Here is a 20,232-nt window from a genome sequence, read left to right as displayed (position 1 = left end):
TACACGGTACATTATGTGTTTTAGTAATGCACTTTATTGTAAAAAATCTTCATACATGCATACAATATATTTCGAAAAATATTCAGAAACGTCATCGGCATTCTCGCAACGTTCGGTAACCTGAAACGAATAAGAATACCGAACATTAACCTTAACTTTTACCGTAATTTTGCGTACAGTAGAAAAGTTTGTCACTTCGAACGGATCATAGAAACCCTATTACCGTAATTTAAAGGGATTGTAAAAGCCCTTATTACACTTAAGAAAATGGAAATTGCAACACCATGAAGGCATTGGTCGTTTGTGTTTATTTTCAAGATATGAAACGATGCCATGTAGGTATGTAAACGATCAAAGTTTCAGACCCATTGGATTGTTGCTACAGGTCTCCCCACGTGATTGGTCGCGGAGGAATAAACTCCAGTATACGGACTCTGGTGTAGCGTAGTTGACTTGCAGTCTCTGCAGTGAAGTGTTCCCCGTCAAACATGCCTCGACGACAGAGAAGAGCACGCTATCAACAACTGTCGCCGTTTGAGAGGGCTCGGATAATTAGGCTGTGTGAGGCTGGATTATCGCTAAGGACTGTCGCTGCACGTGTTGGCCGACAGGCATCTACGGTACAACGTGTATGGCAGCAGTGGTCAAATGAAGGTACCCACACTCGTAGACCTGGCACAGGCCCAGCGCGACGGACAGCTGTGAGAGAGGATCGCCGCATCATTCGGATGGAACCCCATGCAACAGCAGCGCAAATTCGAGCAGCTGTAGCACCCCACGTTACACAACAAACAGTTGGTAATCGCCTGCGTGCAGCTGGATTACGAGCCCGTGTCCCTGCAGAAGGTGTTCAATTGACCCCACAATAGCGACGTGTAAGGCTGGCCTGGTGTCGAGAAAGATCGACGTGGGTCGACGAACGGCATAGGGTCACCTTTAGTGATGAATCGCACTTCTGTCTTGCCCGCAGTGATTGCCGGAATCGTGTTCGCCGACGTACCGGGGAGAGGGGCCGCCCAGATCTTATTGTCGAGAGGCACACAGGGCCAACACCAAGCATTATGGTCTCGGGAGCTATTGGCTTTAATGTGAAATCACAATTAGTGCTTGTTGAGGGCACTATGACTACTCGACAGTACATTGATAGGGTACTCAATCCAGTGGTTGTCCCTATGATGGCGAACATTGCTAATGTGATGTTTCAGCAGGACAATGCCCGGGTTCACACTGCACGCATCTCCAGAGAAGCTCTCCACGACATCACAACCTTAGAATGACCCGCCAGATCCCCGGACCTCAGTCCTATTGAGCATCTGTTGGACATGATGGGACGACAACTGGCCAACCGTCCTCAGCCACCCACAACACTGGAACAACTGACCCGTGCAGTGCAGCAAGCATGGGCCACAATTCCTCAGGAAGCGATCCAGGGCCTTATTGACTACATGCCTCGACGAATTCATCAACGTATTGCAGCTCGTGGTGGGCACATCCTGTATCGATTGTTGTTCAAACTTGCGGTCAGAGGGACCTGGAAGTGTAATCATCGAATCACAACCGAACACTCGTCCTGCCTGTTCAATTGCAGCAATGTAGCACCACTCCTTCTGGGTGTTGCAATTTCCATTTTCTTCAGTGTACCTTAGATTTCACCGTTGTCATCGCTGGTAACCGGCTTAAATTTGTCCGTAGTTGTACCCACAGTGACAGCGGAGACCCGGTCGTCCGGAATTTTTCCACGTCTTGGTATCTCCGAAGCGCACAACGAGAATTTTTGGTTTTTATTTTTAACGAAAACAACCGATAATAGTGTCGAATCAGTCGTGTTAATCGAAAACAACCGATAATAGTGTCGAATTCATCGTTTACGAAGTTGCTGAGATGAATTGTGACAGTCTGAATGCCGTTTGAGTACTGTAATCATGGGAAGCACACAGGAACAGAACGTGCCAGCATACAACACTTCACGTAAGAACGTATGCTTGTGAAGCACCAAATTCTCTGTCCGCAGCTCCGTTCCCATTTTCTTCCGCGTATAGAATTCGCGAACTTTTTTGCGTCGCACCGACACAGATATGTCTTATGACGACGATGGGATAGGAAAGGCCTAGGAATGGAAAGGAAACGGCCGTGGCCTTAATTAAGGTACAGCATTTGCTTGGTGTGAAAATGAGAAACCATGGAAAACCACCATCAGGGCTGCCGACAGTAGGGTTCGAACCCACTACCTCCCGATTACTAGATACTGGCCGCACTTAAGCGAGTGCAGCTATCGAACGCGGTACGCGAACTTTAAAACCGGCTGTACAGCTGTTGGGTTTACCGGCAGTTTCTTGCTGATCACTCATTTTCTTCTCCAAACAATGGCAAACTCGCTCACGAAACAATTGACAGTCGCTGAACTTGGCGATGTTGAGATATTTTTCTTACTAGGATATTTATTTTGCGCTCTTTTATGACTCTTATTCGTATGTTGTCGCTAAAAATCAGCTTTCGGCGACAATTCATAAATTAACCTTTAAGCGTAAAAATTACTCGATCATTTAAGAAAATCCAATTTAGGGTCTTCCAAACTGTGATGCGAAAATTACGCGGGTAAATACGGATGCTTGATGGTCTTTGAGACTGCAGTGTCTATTCTGTTATAGGCTAATTTGAATTAAGATTGGGCCAAGGCTGGAGGTGAGTGGTCTTGAGAAATTTCCTTCACACTTCTTTTTGTTGAGTTAAAAGGGGGGAAACTATTTTGATAGTTGCCGAAAGTAGATTTGAATCCACCTGCTTTCGAACCGGGCTTTTACAGCTATCGCCCCAACACGCCTTTTTTTTTTTTTTTGTTTTTGTTTTTTTTTTTTGTTTATATCATACAAATATCGAGCGTGGTATCTTACGGGAAATTGTACAGAAGGATAATTCAGTATAAAAATAAACGGAATTTCAGGAATAGGAACAGGAAAGGAAGGGGCTCGACCTCTAATAAGGATACCTTACAGTTTGTCAGATGCTTTGCAGGGATGGATCTTAAAAGTTCCATTGTGTTGGATACGTCTATTCCTGTGACTTATAGGTAGTTCAGACATAAAGTAAAGATTAACTCCGGCTCCATTTCACTATAGAAGATATGATTTATTTTTTTAAATGCCGTGGTTTTTACCTGTGATACCGATAGTTTCTCTCTTGAAATATAGTATGAGCAAAACCGACAGTGCTGAAATTACAGACATGCTCTGAACATCTTTATAACGTGCAGGATGATAACACTACGCCGTTAAAGTATAGCATGTATTCAAAATGTGCACCCTCGCGTCTCACGCATTGTCCATAATGGTCTTGTATATTGTCGAACACGTTGATGAACACAGGTTGCCGCAAGGACACAAAAAAATACTGTCTTCTGTCGTAAATCGGAGCATGCTGAAAGAATTATTTTTCCGTTCAGATTACCTCCATAGGAATGGTTCTGAAGGATTTTTTGTCCATTTTATCCTCACATTTGTATTTTGTTGAGCCTCCGTGACTCAGGCGGCAGCGCGCCGGCCTCTCACCGCTGGGTTCTGTGGTTCAAATCCCGGTCACTCCATGTGAGATTTGTGCTGGACAAAGTGGAGGCGGGACAGGTTTTTCTCCGAGTACTCCGGTTTTCCCTGTCATCTTTCATTCCAGCAACACTCTCCACTATCATTTCATTTCACTTTCAATCATTAATCATTGCCCCAGAGGAGTGCGACAGGCTTCGGCAGCCAGCACAATTCCTATCCTCGCCGCTAGATAGGGGCTTCATTCATTCCATTCATGACCCGGTCGAATGACGGGAAACAGGCCGTGGATTTTCATTTGTATTTTTGTTAAGTTATCTTTCAGTTTTTAATTTTTTCTTGTATAGTTTGTAATGTTCTATTTAATGTTTTAGTAATTCAGGTTTGGTACGTTATTATTGTTTAAGAACTTATATTTTTGCGATGGAAATAAGTATTTACCTTGTCTTCCAGATCAGTGTGGTCGGACGTCTCTGTTTGAGAAATATAATATATATTTTTCTTCCGGAACATTCGTGGCGCGCGCACACACACCCATTGCTATATTTAATCCTCCTCCTTTCGCAGAAATTCATCTCGTGAGGTCTTCTACACAGCTGAACTGTCTGATGTAAAAAAAAATTAATAATAATCTATGTCTATTGTGCTGCTTGAAATAGATAATTTATTTATTTATTTATTTATTTATTTATTTATTTATTTATTTATTCGCTGGGGTCATCGAGTCTTGTTACATTCGGCAGTCAGTGAACTTGCTTTCGAGCCCAGAATTCCCTCATTCTTTCTGAGTGGGCTTGTTTTCGTTTCTCTGTCCAAGGGACACCGTGTCCCCTTTTCGGTTGTTCATATAGGTTTAGCCTGTTCGTCACTATCTTTTTTCGGAAAAGACCTCTGTCAGAGGTGTCTTCCGGTTTGATCTGTAGCACTAGGTCTTCTTTGGTGTTTCTAAACTAAGGCATTGTGATTTTAGGTTTTAAATCAAATAGGTGAAAGATCTATTTGGTTAACCAGTTTCCGTCCATTCATTTGACGTCACCGTAAAATTGTGCCCATCTTTTGCGGATCGTGTCTGATTTTCTTTATTTTGTTATAGACTTCCTTATTGGATCTTTTTTTGTGGATGCCATTCTTGTAGTTCGATCCCATGATTCCCCTAATTATTCTGCACTCCCTTTTGTCCAGTTCTTCGAGGAGTCCTGTAATGGCATTTAGTGATAGGGTTTTAGTTATGTACTAAAATACTAGCTTCAGAACCTTTTCGTAGTGGTGTATCTTAGTAGTATTTTGAAAAAGGCATTTTTTGTTGTAGATAGTGCGTGACGTTTGATAGCCTGTTTCAAGTTTGCGTATTAGTTCCCTAAGTGCTTCCTTGTCTAGTTCATTTTTCATTATGATCTCACCTAGGTACAGTACTTACATTTTTTACTTGCCTGATGTCCCCGTATTTCGTCCAAAGTTTTGGTGGTGCTCTTTGATGTTAGTCATTACTTCTATTTTTACAAACGATATCTGCAAGCCAGTTTTTTCGGCGATTTTCTGTAGCAGTTTGATTTGAATCCTAGCGGTTTTTACGTCGTTCAACGTAATGGTGATGTTATCGGCTAAAGCTAGACATTATTTCGTGATTCCCTTGGATTTGGTTGCCATTCTCAGTGGGCTATTGTTGATTTCTATTAATCTCATTCACCAGGTCCAGATGACATTCTCAGAAATGCAGTTTGAAAGCATTGGAGAGAGCCCATCACCTTGTTGACTCCTGTTTTGACCTCAAAGGAATCTGAGACACATCCTTGGAACTTTATTTTTGATTTTGTATCTGTCAGGGTGGCTTTAATTAATGCCAGCAGTTTCAGGTCAACCCTGAATTCATAAAGGATGTTTAGCAGCACCTCGTAGTCTATTGAGTCTTATGCCTTCTTGAAGTCAACAAAGACTGACACGTACTGTTCGGACCTTAGATGATCACTTTGAGGTTATGTATCTGTTCAGCTGTAGAGAGCCTTACCCCCCTTGATATTCACCTATTTGATGCTTGACTTGGGCTTCTAAATGCTCCAGGATGGCAAGTGAGATAATTTTGTAGGTTACTGGTAGCAGGGATATTCCTCTGTACTTGTTGGTATTTCTTTCTTGTGCAATGGATGGATCACAGTTATTTTCTGATTTTCAGGCAGGATTTCCTCAGTCCAGATTTTTTTGTATTTGGTTTTGCAAGATTTCAGCTCATTCCTCAGGGGCATATTTCCACAATTCTGCAACTGCTGAGTCTTCTCCAGCCGGTTTGTTGCTTTTGAGACGGGCAATGTGGCGCTTTGATGTCATCTTTATCGGGTGGTCTGGAATCTGGGCACCTGAGTATGGGTTCCTTGGTCTCTATGGGGGTTTGGGGTTTATTGCAGTTTAGTAGAATTCTTGGGCACGTTGGATTTTTTAGGTTTCCCAGTCTGTTTCCGATTTCCGATTTTCTTGAGTAATAATGTTTCCATGCATCAAGCCTTTCCTTGAGGACTATTTAACACGTATCATTCCACCAGGCATATTTCTTGTTTCTTTTTATTTCTGCAACTTCTTTGTCAACCTCTATCAGGCACCTTTTGGTGTTTTTAAAGCCACAGTCACTTGGTCTATCCTTTTCCTGTTGTTGTTGAAGTTTATTGTTGTCAAAGCTTACAATCTGTTTGGGTCTTCCTGGTGTTTGTGGAGATAGGTTTGAATTTGATTATAGACATATAGTGGTCTGAGGCCACGTTTATGCCCATTTTTACGTGTGAATCTGGCAGCCTTTCACTGTACCATCTCAAATTCATTAATGAATCCTGTTTGGTATGGATTTTATTTGTCTGCTCCATATTCCGGGACTGGTCTTAGGATTGATATGTAGCCCTGCACCTTCTCCTGGGAACTGCTGCCCTTTAGCATCCTCATCATGAAGTATATCTAACTTCGACAGACTTGTATAAAACAATTTAGTATTGGTGTTGCTCACAGGGACTGAAATTTTAATATTTTCATCTATATCTCTTATTGGTCCCTCAATTCAAGGATCATGATCACTGAGGAGGCTCTTATTCAGTTTACTGCACCTCTTGTGGTTCTCAGCCAGAAATGATCCACCAAAGTGGTTCAACCCGTTATATTAGAGATTTACTGGAGTGTTAATATTTATTTGCCTTTCTCCCATAAGAAATGCATTAACTTTTAGGTTTATCAGGTTCTGTCAACATCATCCTCTCCAGCATTTGTCTGTGGTAACGGCAGTGACTGTCCTGTAATATCTCTGTTGTTGTTCGACAATCGAGTGGGAGCTCGTCCACAATCTCTCTTCCCGGCAGCACTTCAAAGGATGATCAGATTTTCTATGCTGTCATTCATATTTCGCATAGTGTGTCCAAGGAATTGTAAAGTTCTTTGTTTACAACATTCATAAGACCATAATTCCATATGTTACAATGATTTGATTCAAAGTTTGGTAGTGTTATGGAAAGGGAAAGAACAATACAAATTGTTTATATCATCTCATTTGTGGCGTCCCTTCATCCTCACTTAATTTAATTATCAGAGGTTATCAGGCAGAGTTACTACACACTACGTATGTGAGATCTTTGACCAGAAAGTCTCATGCACCATACAAAACTATGTGTCATCGTCATCATTTTTGTGCTTTGTTGTTGTATTTACAAGCTAATTGTAAAAAATTTCCATTTGTGTTAGTAATTAGAATGTAAAGTAAGTTACAGGGAGATATTTAATATGTAGGCTATGACTTCTAACTGGAATATTCTGTTCCTTTGTTTTAGCGCAAGGCCAAAGGTCATGAATTACTTGATAAAGTATGCGAACATCTTAACCTCCTTGAAAAGGATTACTTTGGACTGACATATGAAGATCGACATGATCCTCGTAATTGGCTCGAGATGGACAAACGTATTGCCAAGTTCCTCAAGAGTGAGTACTATCCTTATTATCAGTTTGCTTATAATTATGAATGCTGTTAATATGCTAACTTGTCGTTCCTCATTATTAACAATATTAGTTCTGTTTGTTTTGTAAAATAATATTATTAGAAGTTTATTAGTCTCCCTACCCCATCCATGAGATTATATAACATGTTATTACTAAATTCATACTAGAAAGTTTCCATCCTTTGCTGTGTTGGTAAATGTTAGGAATATAAATAATAGAAAGGAACAAGCAAGTGCAAATCAAGCAATGTATGGAAAGATAGGAATGTAGAAAGGAGCATATAATAGGATAAATACAGTGACAGATCAGTGTGGGAAGAGAGAGAAATAGATAGAAAACAAAAAACATGGAAAGTATCCACATTTTCACTCACTGCCGTATTCAAATAGATTGGCTCTCTCCTCATCAGTTCCGTTTCTTGTTCATCCATTTCTTCTCAGCTTGTTTCTGGTCTCTTTCACTTGATATTCTCCAAACCCAGCGTCAGAATGTAATATTATTTTTCAGTCCAGAGAACCTGCTTTCTTTGTTTTCATACTTTATACTACTGTAATCACTGCTTTCCTTTCTGTCACTGTCTGGTTTGTTTGTAATAGCCCAGCCATGAAATCTTTAGTTTTTGGAGCTCTTGATGAACAGTTCTGGTACTGGTGTTGCATATAGAAGCACTATGGAAGTGGAGTGTGTTATCTACTCCCATGTGATATTTTTATGCTACTATCTTGAACACTTGATGGTTCCTCTTCATCAGTTGTTTTCCAAATATTTGGACCACAAATCCCTTTGTTCTTGAAAATAGATTCCCAGTGTAACATAACAAAATGCTTGTCCCACTTTTGAGTGACAGTTGTAACATACCTACCTACGTAAATCCTTAATGGCTGGCAATCAGGTATTACTTACCTGATAGTCAGTGTCCCTGTTGAAATTGTTAGTATTTTTACAGCTTCCCGCTTAATCCTGGACCTGTAGTATCTTGTTTGAGTAAGAGCTCGAGCATCTTGGGTAAAACCAAGGACAAATTGTCCCCACTTTTACGAAATTCCCTGTACTTGCAGTAAGGTATACATTGGCCAAACATGCCGGTCCATTGGTACTCGTATCAAGTAACATGAACATAATATTCATCTTAACCAGCCAGACAAATCAGCAATAGGTGAGCACGCTCTATTGTCGGGTCATGATGTCATGTTCCAAGATGCTCGAGCTTTTACTCACACAAGACACTACGGGTCCAGGATTATACGGGAAACTGTGGAAATATGTAGAAATCCTAACAATTTCAACAGGGACACTGGCTAGCAATTAAGAAATACCTGGTTGCCAGCCATTAAGGATTTATGTAGGTAGTTCTCTTCCCTGTCCCTTCACTATTGTTATTTCGTTTCGGTGTTTTCCAAATCCGTACGTTCCTCATCGCCAGATGTTTCATTTCAGACTCGTGTCAGTGTCATACCTTCATATGTGTGTATGCCTGTTATGTTATGTGACCTTCTCAGACTGATCCTGATGGTTCCATCAACTTCCACTTCGAACGCTAGGGCTGTACAGCGTCCGAAGAGCCACCTGGTGATGAATGAACGTACCATTTCCACTTCTATTGTGTAAAGTCTAAATTCAAAGTTCATTGTTTTAGAAGCCTTTCTCGAGGACAGTCAAGATTTTCTTCTGATGGCACAGAGCATAGTTCTCTGCGAAACGTGAAGAATTTCGCCTTATTTTCTTGACACGGCAAAAGCCCAAAAGCCTGTATTATATTTATATGTTCAGGCCGTGAAAGCATCAATGGCAACACTTTGTGATGGTTTCTCTTTTGGCATTTTTCTTGCACAGACCTACTTGGGAGATAATTCTATACTGAAGAGGAAAGTTATATAATTGTTATTTCCCATCCCTTCTCGATTCCAGTTGTTCTCGAGGTACGTGGGGGTGAATGACTGGCTGTAAGGGTGAATGCGAAGGCTGGTGCATTCCTTGTGCTTAAGACACGTTATGAAATACTTTCTCCTACTTTTATCAGAGTTCTGCATTTTGTTCCTGCATATACATCTTGGAAACACAAGACTCACAGGTATAAATCCTTTCCTTACTCATTCTTTAGTCAACAGCAACTGCTGGTCAGTTTGCTTGGTCATGAAAGATATTTAAGCAAATTTGACCATATGTAAGAAAAATGTATAATTTTTTATTTTGCCACTTGTAGACTGACAGTAAGGAAAACATGCATACATTTAGAAAAAATTGAAATGATAAAAAAAAATTCAAAATGCTGTAAATTGACCTAAACCCTTCTTGAAATGAATTTCTATACTACTGAGCAACATCATAATGTATAGGGAGAAAAAGGATGATTTTTCAACAACATCTGCACCCCTAGTAATGTCATTTCTTCACAAACTTCACAAATATGACTGACAGCAGTCACAGCAAATGTAGTAGTATAGAATGGTTGTCCAAATTACACTTCCCTAGCACACTTTCATGTTTTCAACTTAACTTCAAATTCAGTTATTTCCATTCATGCAAAACCACGTTTTCCGATCAAGTCACTTTGACAAAGCCAGGTTTATAACGTCACTGCACCAATTTCCGTTCCAGGCTCTTCACATTTTCCTAACAAGGTGTCCAAATGAGTGCACTAGCACGTTATTAACTGTAGCTTTTTCAAGGGAAGTTTCTGTATCTACCAAAAAAATGAGTTTTAAGAAGCATTCCTATTGATTCCTTGCCACCTGTTTCTTCCAAAATTACATGATTTTTTTATCTGCAGTATACAGAGCATCTGGGAATCAATGCAACTGCAGGTTGATGCATGTATCAATACTAATGGAGGGCAATTTGAACTTTTCAATTAAGAAAGAATTTCATGTGGAATGTTAGAACATTCTGTTCCTGTGTGTTTCCCCCACTTAACGTACTATGTATACTTGTAGAAAATGGGTTCTAACATAGAAATAAAGCATTTCCAGACCCACGTCCATATAACTTATTGCCTTCTTCTGCATGTGAGGGTTGTGTCTTGGAAGTTTGGCCATATCTTATTGTTACACCCTGTATAGACACTTTATTTTTGTTGACATATCAAATTAATTTACTTTTAGACATGATACTGTATAGGCTTTTGGGCTTATTCCGTGTCAAGAAAATAAGGTGAAATTCTTAACGTTTTGCAGAGAACTGTGATCTGCGTCCTCAGAAGAAATCTCGACTGTCCACGAGAAAGGCTCCTTAAACGATGACACTTGAATTTGGACATTATTATAGAAGTGGAAATGGTATGTTCATTGGCCCCCAGGACGTGACACAATGCTAGCGTTCGAAGTGGAAGCTGTCCGAACCATCACAATCAGTCTAAGTGGTTCACATAACATGTTTGCGTAACATATGACATTGACAGGTGTATGGCATAGACACAAGCCTGGAATGAAACATCTGGTGACAAGGAATGTACGAATTTGGAAAACACCGAGACAAAATAACAATATTGAAGTTCCCTTCCCTGTCCCTTCCATGCTGTTGACATGGGATTTGCAGTTTCGAATATCTCTAATTTCTAGAAGGTCTAGAATATCCAGAAGATCTAGATTATCTAAGAGCACTTGTAGTATTGGGTGTAACACTGCACTAGGATTCGAAATGGACTCTTAAAGTGTTTGATCTGCGCAAACAAAGTTATTGTTAATGGCAATTTTAAACAAATCACAAGTGGTGATAAACTGTCCTCACAGTTTGATTGCACTGGATAATTGCGATGTAATATTACTGAACTTGACATACACAGTCATTACTACTGGATTAAGTAATAAATTTAATTGAACTCATAATTAAATCTGTGATGTATCAGCCATGGAAAATAAATGTCACTTCATCAAAGTTAAATAAGAAAACTTCGGTTGAATAATGACGTAGAAAATAAGATATTCCACTTCCAAACTTTACATAGTTCAGGTTCGAATTAAGTCTTGAAATAAAAATGAAACTAAAGAATTTGTTCTGTGAATTTAGTCCCATTCACAATTGAATAATGGTGAAAAAGAAAACACTGTCCTTTCTAGAACCATCCTGGGTTCAACACAAGTCCTATCTGGATAATTAAGAAATGTTAACTGCACCAGTTTATTTAACCACAGTTCTAAGAATCTGGTCACTTGGAAAATAAATCCTATGTTCAATAGCACTGTTAAATTCAACTACTTGTGTCAGTAGCTTGCAACATAAACATATAGTTTGACGAAATATTCTAACACTTTGGTAGAGTAATCGTGCACTTTGATGTTTTACTATCATAAAATTCAATCACCTGTACAGTTTGAAATACTGAATTACGTTTTGCTATTAGCACAGTTTTATCACTTTTTAGCGTTAAATACAAATTTATGTACAGTTTTGACGTTTCACTAACAACAAAGTTTTATCACTTTTAGCATTCAATGTTAAATCACTTTGTAAAGTTTAAACAGTGTCATTCAAATCCTATTATCTCTTGTAATTCAACATCAAATTACGTTTAAGTACTTGGTAGCGTAATATCGTACTAACGAGGAAATATAAATTCGGATCACACTGTTGCTCTAAATAGTTAAACACCTTAACTGTTCACGTCTCAACTCATACGCAACTTCTATTACTGTACCACACGCTAATGATACTTTAATTTTTCTAAGTCTTGTAGATGCGTTGTAGAATCAAAGTTCAATATTACGCGGACTTAAACTTTCATCGGAGAGTCGAACTGGTGACTTACATCACGGCAGCAGAATGACCAACAGCCGACCGTCCAGCCTCGACTGTGCTACAAAGTAGACTGGCTTGACAAGCGAAATGCCTGCCTTTTTATGCGAGATCCCCAAGAAATTGTAACTGTTTTATTTCTTCTAATATCTCCCTTAATTCTTGACATTTTTTTTCCAACTTGGGAGTCATAATCATAAAAATTTGGGCTACACGACGACATAGTTCATCTCTTTGTACGTTAATCCACTCAAAAGATATTAACGATGGAAAGAATCGAACATTCTATCGGCTGATGCAACGTGGCCTTGATCGCGTTCCATAGTTCGTGACGTCACAGCTCCTCGTTGCTCTCAGCTGGCATGCTTGTACGCTGCTGAACGAGCTTGCTCGGCGGGCAACATAACTTCACACATCGGGGACTCTAACTCAGAACAGTATTCCTGGTATAGTATCCAATAATACTGCCTTCTGGACACCCCCTCCCCTTCCTACCACATCTCTCTCTCTCTCTCTCTCTCTATATATATATATATATATATAAAACATTACATGATTAGATAGTGCTTCACCTAATCAAATTCTCTGTGTTTTCTAGAAATTTAGTATTTAGTCACCCATTTCAATCACACTTTTGTCTAGTCCAGTGGCCCTCATTTTCATCAATAGTCTCCTATGATTTATACTATCAAAAGCCTTGGACCTTCTAAAAGTAAAATCTGCTCTCTCTTGCTGGATTCCTTCAGTTTGAGCCTCACTGGAATTATCTTTCCTGAACCCAAACTCTCTTTTATCAAAGCGGTTAGTAATTTTGCAAACGTGTCTAACATAATCAGAAAGAATACTTTTTCAGAGTTAACACACAACAGTTACATTGAGCTGCCTAGCCTGCAATTATACTCGGAACCAATGTAAAGTAAGGATGTCCAGATACTTTTGATGAGGTAGAGTATTTTCTTATATGATCTGTTCTTTCAAAAAATATATTCAGTATTCTCCTTGTCTTCCATAAATCCTTCTTCCCGTTCTTTTTAACCAAAATTATTCAAGTGCAAATCATTGTTTTGCCAATAAGTTTTTGTTGCCTCTTGCTATCCCCAGAAATTCTTCGAGAGAACTGCTCCGATGTATATGGAAAATATAATTGTTTACCTTGTATTTGAGTTTATTTATAACATTCTTATTTATCTATGTTCTCACATTTTTACTTTTGTAGATGAGCCTTGGAAGTTCAATTTCGAAGTTAAATTCTACCCTCCTGACCCTGCTCAACTGCAGGAGGACATTACGAGGTAAAGTACCTTTTTATTTTCTTACAAAAGGTTAGAAATAAAATGCTACAACATTTACATATACTAAATTACAAAAATGTTTGACAAGGTAGAAAAAATGCATCTGGTAATGCCGCTTCATGTGTTTGGGCTGTTCAGAAGACAGCTAAACATTTGTTATAAATTTGTTAAGAAAAGGACTAGTTTGATTTCTGATTTCAAGTTTTCAGTGTCCAGTGAATTATGTTATGAAAAGTAGGTCTTACACTACTATTTCATATCTTTTGTTATACATCGTTACAGGTACCACTTATGTCTTCAAATCCGGAATGATATCTTGGAGGGCAAGTAAGTTACAGAAATAATATTTAATTATGATGATTTTATGTTAATATCAGTTCATCAATTGAAATTTTTAATTTTTTAAAAGGAAATATGTGTTTTTAATCAACTAAGAAAGTAATGGCCACTTGACCATCTATGAAATGGATTTTGTTAGTTCTTCATTTTCTCTCTTTGCATATGGAACCTAGCCTAATCCATAATTGGTTCAGATCTAGGCCAGTGCATGTGGGTTTTTCAAATAACTTGTTATGCTTATATAATTTTAATTCTACATAAAACTGAGATCCTATGACTATGACCTCTACATCTAGAGCTTTCCTTCCCAATCCTAACTCCAAATTCATTCCTAGCTAAAGGGCCTGTGCTTTCGTAATAAATAGGTCAGATAACGTGTCTTATATAAAATTGCTCTATATGCTGCCTGGGTTCTTTTTTTGAACATTTATTTTTAGAATTTGTATTACCTGTTCATTATGTGTAAAGTGAATTTTTGTAGATGTCTTTATTGTGACGATGAATGATATTTTACAAACTTTATTTTACAATTTGTTTTATGTTGCACTGACACAGATAGGTTTATGGCGACGATGGGATAGGAAACGTCTAGCAGTGGGAAGGAAGCAACCGTGGCTTTAATTAAGGTACAGCCCTCGGCATTTGCCTGGTGTGAATATAGGACCACGGAAAACCACCTTCAGAGCAGCCGACAGTGGAGCTCGAACCACTCTCTCAGGAATGCAAGCTGACAGCGTGATCCAAACCGCGCAACCACTCGCTCAATTTTTACAAAATATCACTGTGGCCAATCAGAATGCTACAATTTTCTTTAATAATTTAAAAATATACGGCAGGAAATGTTTATGCTTTTAAAGACACTCTGCAAATGCCAGAATGTTTTGATATCAGTTGGTTCAGCCGTTCTCTCAAACTTGTGGTAATAAAAATCAGCTTAGCGTTTTAAATATATAGATAAACATACCAATACATACATAACAGTAATATGTTTCCTCGCAGATTTCACACTCGAAGCATATGGGACTGATGGCCTTGATATCTCAAATTCATAACTGATTATCAGTGACAAGCAATTTTTGTACATTGTTATTCATTTTATATGGAGATGGTTGTATCTCGTGTAGGTTTATAGCTGAAACTTGGAAACTAGTGACCATGACCCTAATTAACTCGTTCGGTGGGCGATGCGGCGAGTTCCGCGGCTGCAAGTCGCTTGCTCGGTGGAGAACGCGGATATATCCGCCGATTCAAATAATATTTTTTTTCTCAGTTGCCTGCCTGCAGAGGTTTATTTCCTTTTCAGCAGCGTATTCTGGATGAGTCTGCCCTCTGATGTGAATTTTTTCAACTATGTTCTCCCAATACCAATGTGTCATCTATGAGTTGCAACATAAAGAACGCAGCTGAGTCCTGGCAAGAATGACCTAAGGCCTAATAGCTCCGCGCTGAAGCTTTAGCTCATCGCCTAATCGTCCTTTGAATGTAATAATATTGCTGTAGAAGGGATTTCTAGAGATTATGACACTGAACAGACCTCTCTGATGACATTTTAGAACTGTGACCTGATTTATTATCCCCAGTCTTGTTCTTCTTTCACAACTGGAGTGTGTGTTTATCGCGAGTTACACATTATTTTATTATCGTACGCATCCGTAATAGTCATATTTCGTGATTTCCGTCCAAACTGCTGAGACCAGGGTTCTGTTCGATCCTTTTTCTTACATTTTTTCCCGCTAAAATATCTATAACGAATTACCGGCCCCCACTGTTAGAGGAAGATAATTTACGAGTCATGATAAACGAAATGTTGGAATTTAGTGGGGCGAATTGTGATATTAGTGAAGAAAGTTCTGCCGAAGGGGAATTCGTAAGTGACAGGAAATTACCTGGAATAAGTACTGCAGGCTCGAATATACAGGGTGTGGGCATAGCTGATGTGAATGTTCAGCAGTCGCAATAGAGACAACACGTGTTCGATCCCAGTTCAAGTAGCAATCATGACAGTGACAGTTGTGATGATATTACTGATTACAATCCACCCATTGCAAGTTCTTGGTCAGCTTATACTGAAAATGGACAAAGAAATTCCTGCTTTGATCTATATTTCCACCGTGATGTAAAGAGAGCGTTTTTAGGGAAAACAAAACTGAGCGAATTATTTTAATAACTTTTTAATGACGAGATATGCCAGAACATAGCTGAACAGACAAAAGATGCCGAGCAGGAAATCGCACGTAAAACCCTGTTTAGTAAGATGAAAGGAAGGAATCAAGATCAAGACCGTGTCCGGACAAATAAGGACGAAATAAAACTTCTTATAGCCATTCTGTTGCTGCAGGGGATTGTACAGAAACCTAAATTAGGACACTATTTCTCGCAATCGCTTGTTCACTACACCTGTTTTCTATGAGCTGATGACACAGAACAGATTTATTTTTCTCGCCAGATTGAGTGGCCTGGCCGGCCTCCTGACCCCACCTTGGCAGGTTCAATTCTGTCTCAGACCGGTGGTATTTGAAGGTGCTCAAATACGTCAGCCTCTTGTCAGTAGATTTTCTGGCATGTAAAAGAAATCCTGCGGGACTAAATTTCGCCACCTCAGTGTCTCCGAAAACCATAAAAGTAGTTAGTGGGACATGAAGCCAATAGCATTATTATTATTATTATTATTATTATTATTATTATTATTATTATTATTATTATTATTATTATTATTATTATTCGATTTTCTTCCACAGCTTCTTACATATCTCTGCCAATAAGGTGAATAATGCACAATTTCCTCCCAAAATATACGAGATAAATCCAGTATTTGACCACCTGTTAGCAAAATTTTCGGAAGCTTATACCCCTGATGGTAAAATGTCAATTGATGAGAACCTCTTGCTATGGAAATGGTGGCTAGGGTGGAAAGTTTACATAACAAGAAAACGATCGCGTTTCGGAATGGAATTATATAAATGTGAAGGCGAGAGAGGTTATATAACATGACCTACTTCCGTGTGTATCATAATGAACAGCTGTAAAAGACATAACACTGTGAAGACTGTAAATACTGTAAATATTACCTGTATTGTAGCTTTTTTTTTTTTTTTTTTTTACATATATAAGATTGTTTTTAAAGTGATTTGATAGAATCTGAGGATGTTCTTGTAGAACGAAACATGTCATTCTTTGTATGTTAGTGTGTTTTTCACAAGTATGTTTATAGTATTATAATTTACATTGTATCTGCTGTGTGTTTGACAGACTGAAAAGCCTTTGTTACATTTACATGTATTGTAGCTGCCTCTGTGGATCAGTGATAGGGTGTCGGCCTCCGGATCCCAAGATAGCGGGTTCATACCCGGCAGAGGTAGTCGGATTTTTGAAGGGCGGAAAAAAGTCCATTTGACACTCCATGTCGTATGATGTCGGTATGTAAAAGATGTCTGGTGACACATTTGGTGTTTACCCGACAAAATTAATTAAATCTCAGCTATAGACGCCCAAGAGAGTTTCGGTTTACTCGGTCTGCCATCTACCGGGCCTAGAGTAAAACGGAACGTCGAAATTGACGAGCAGACAGCCAGATGGCATCAAATTGAAATGTCTGCACACAGTAGCTGAGGCCATACGATTTTTTTTATTATTATTATTATTATTATTATTATTATTATTATTATTATTATTATTATTATTATTTTTTATTTTTATTACCTGTATTGTAGTGTAATATGGTCCATTTATGTCACTCATGAATTGTAGGGAGGCTATATAAACTTGATCCCTCGAAAGCGCTAACCAACATAACAGAAAATTTTGTGAGTATTATAATTTATTTCATTAGTACATGTAAACTTTGTAAATCTACAATTTACATATACAGAAACATTTATTTCCAGGCAGAGATTGATAGTAAACTGCCTAAAATATTCAGGTTAAGTTACTGTATAAACAAAAAACCAGAGCTTTGCTGTTAGGAAGAAGCAATCTCGATTTCACAGTGTGAAAGCACTTAGTACGTTTTTGCACAAAGTATTGAAAAATTAAAATAATCAAATTTTTCAACAATTAAATACATTATATTCAAGTAAATATTTCTCTTTTGGCCCTTCAATAGTTCATTTTAATCTAAGAATGTTTTTAATCAAGTAATTAAATATTTTCTTCAATCAGGGAAATCGCTCCCCACCTGAGAGTGAGCTAGTGTGTACCGAGTTCCCCGCTTAAGGTGTGAATATTATGTAGGCCTACTTGTTTTGCCTAGTGTTTTAACCCTACAGTGGTAATGTTAATAAAACTTTCATCATTGGTAACACTGGGTCTGTGAGACCCATTTCGATTTTCTGATTTAATATGAAGTGAAACAAATATAAACGGTTTTAAATCATATCTGTATTAAGCACAAATGATTGGAAAAGCTACATATACAACCCAAAAATATGAAATAAAAATTTTAATGATGATAAAGAGGATCTTCTTTGAGAAACCTAAGAAAAATTATTCGTAATATTTAATGACAGATTTAAGTTTTTTGATTGTCTATTTTAAAAAACCCTGCATCCATTTGAATAGCTGTTAAGTGTATACCACATATAAAAGAAACATTTATGGAGCTGTTAGCCTGATATCATATCACAGCACTAGAAAACTTGGCAGAAGTTCAGTCGTCTTTTTCGAGACGACCAACACACAGCGTATGAGCATGACCCAAGTAGAGCCATTTATCGCACTTTCGACAACAATAACATGTTTTGTTGTCTTTACACAGATAGCAGCATCCTTTTTGCATCCTTTCCTTACTGGGGGACTGGTAGAGCATAATTTTCCAAAGTCATTCCAGCCAGTCTAGCAGCTGCCTTTCTTAGATCCACAGGATTGTGTTTATTTTGTGCTCTTTCTTCTTTGGGGAAAAAGGGAATTTGATCACTATACATCTGTTTCACCATAAATCGTTTTAATTTGTTTGTGATTGTCGATACTGGGCGTTTTGCAGGGGTAACTCCGGCCACTCTTTCGATAATCATTATTTATTACTGAATAACAATTAGAATTATGTTCATATTTAAAAATGAAGAACAAACACGGCAGAATTCATATTAAATTTAAAAAAAATAGAGGGAATATTTCACATTTTATTTTTAAAATATACGAAAAAGTGGCCGAAGTTACCCCGTTTTACATTATAACCTTACAATATTATTTGGTTTCATTGCAGTGGCATTAACATATTACTCACTTCACATTCCCTAATTAGAATTGGTCTTATCTTTTGGATGACTGCCTATCTCTATGTACGAGGATTGAGGCAAAAGTCATGGCAACTATTTTTTTTCTTATTGATATGTGAATGGATCACAAACGTGTATGTGTTGCGTGGAAGTTCTGCAGGCATAGTGTGTATGCAGAACAACAGATGGCTCTGTGATAGCTGGTAGTAGCACAGCGAGGGCTGTGAAATCAGTCAGTTGGTGAGTGCCGTGCGAGATGGAAGTAACCGATGTTGAGCAGTGCACTTACATCAAAATAGCCGTTCTCCGAGGGAGAAATGTGATGAAATGTCACAGTGAATTAATGGAAGCCCTTGGGAATAATGCCCTACCATACAGTGCAGTAGCATGGTGGGTAGGAAAGTTTCAGCAAGGACGTGTGTCAACCAGTGATGAGCAATGTTCGGGACGACCTATCAGTGTGCAGACCGACGTGGCAAGTGCCGTCATCGAGCAGCTCCTGGATGAAGACAGGCGATGGATGCTACTGGAGTTAGAGAGGGCAAGTGGCATCGAGAAATGCACCGTCCACAGGATATTGCGTAATGAGCAACTGTGCAAAATTGCATCACAGTAAGTACCGCATGCACTGGCGGAAGTTCAAAGGTGGGTGCGCTATGCAATATGCTCTGACCACTTTGCATGCTGGCACCAGGGCGGCAATCAATTCTTGTCACGAATAATCGCCATCGATGAATTTTGGGCCAGGGCATATGAACCAGAATTGAAACGTCAGTCCGCAGAGTGGTGACATGCTGGATCACCAAGGAGGCGGGAAGGTCCGTCAGAATTCTTCCCCGGTCAAATTTATGGTGATCGTCACATATGACGTCAGGGCAGAACAGTGACCGCACGGTACTACAGGGACTTCCTTGTGCGACAGGTACGGCGTGGCATTAGGGAGAAATGTCCAGGTCTTGTGGACAGTGCAATAATCCTTCACTACAATGCAAAACCACATAAAGCAGTGTGTGTAAGGCAGCTACTGCGATGTTGGGGATGGGAAGAATTGGAGCACCCACTGTACTCTCCCGACATTTCGCCCTGTGACTTTGATCTCATTGGAAAGATTTATGTGGTAGACGGTTTGCAACACGAGAGGACATTGCTAATGCTGTG

The 20,232-nt window shown here is 38.9% G+C and overlaps 1 protein-coding gene across 3 annotated transcripts in view; it reads left to right on the top strand.

Moving 5' to 3' along the window:
* Positions 1-20,232, top strand: part of LOC136866395 (uncharacterized) — a 434,395-nt gene that overhangs the window by 236,040 nt on the left and 178,123 nt on the right. For all 3 annotated transcript variants that reach the window (XM_067143316.2, XM_067143315.2, XM_067143314.2), the window contains exons 3-5: positions 7,334-7,481; positions 13,447-13,522; positions 13,805-13,849. In XM_067143316.2, coding sequence (XP_066999417.2) covers positions 7,334-7,481; positions 13,447-13,522; positions 13,805-13,849 — 269 coding nt within the window. The remainder of the gene's footprint in view (positions 1-7,333; positions 7,482-13,446; positions 13,523-13,804; positions 13,850-20,232) is intronic.

Source organism: Anabrus simplex, chromosome 3 (genome assembly GCF_040414725.1).
Source record: "Anabrus simplex isolate iqAnaSimp1 chromosome 3, ASM4041472v1, whole genome shotgun sequence".
Lineage (NCBI taxonomy): Eukaryota > Metazoa > Arthropoda > Insecta > Orthoptera > Tettigoniidae > Anabrus > Anabrus simplex.
The sequence above is the reverse complement of the archived record's forward strand: the minus strand, read 5'-3'. Positions and strand labels throughout refer to the sequence as shown.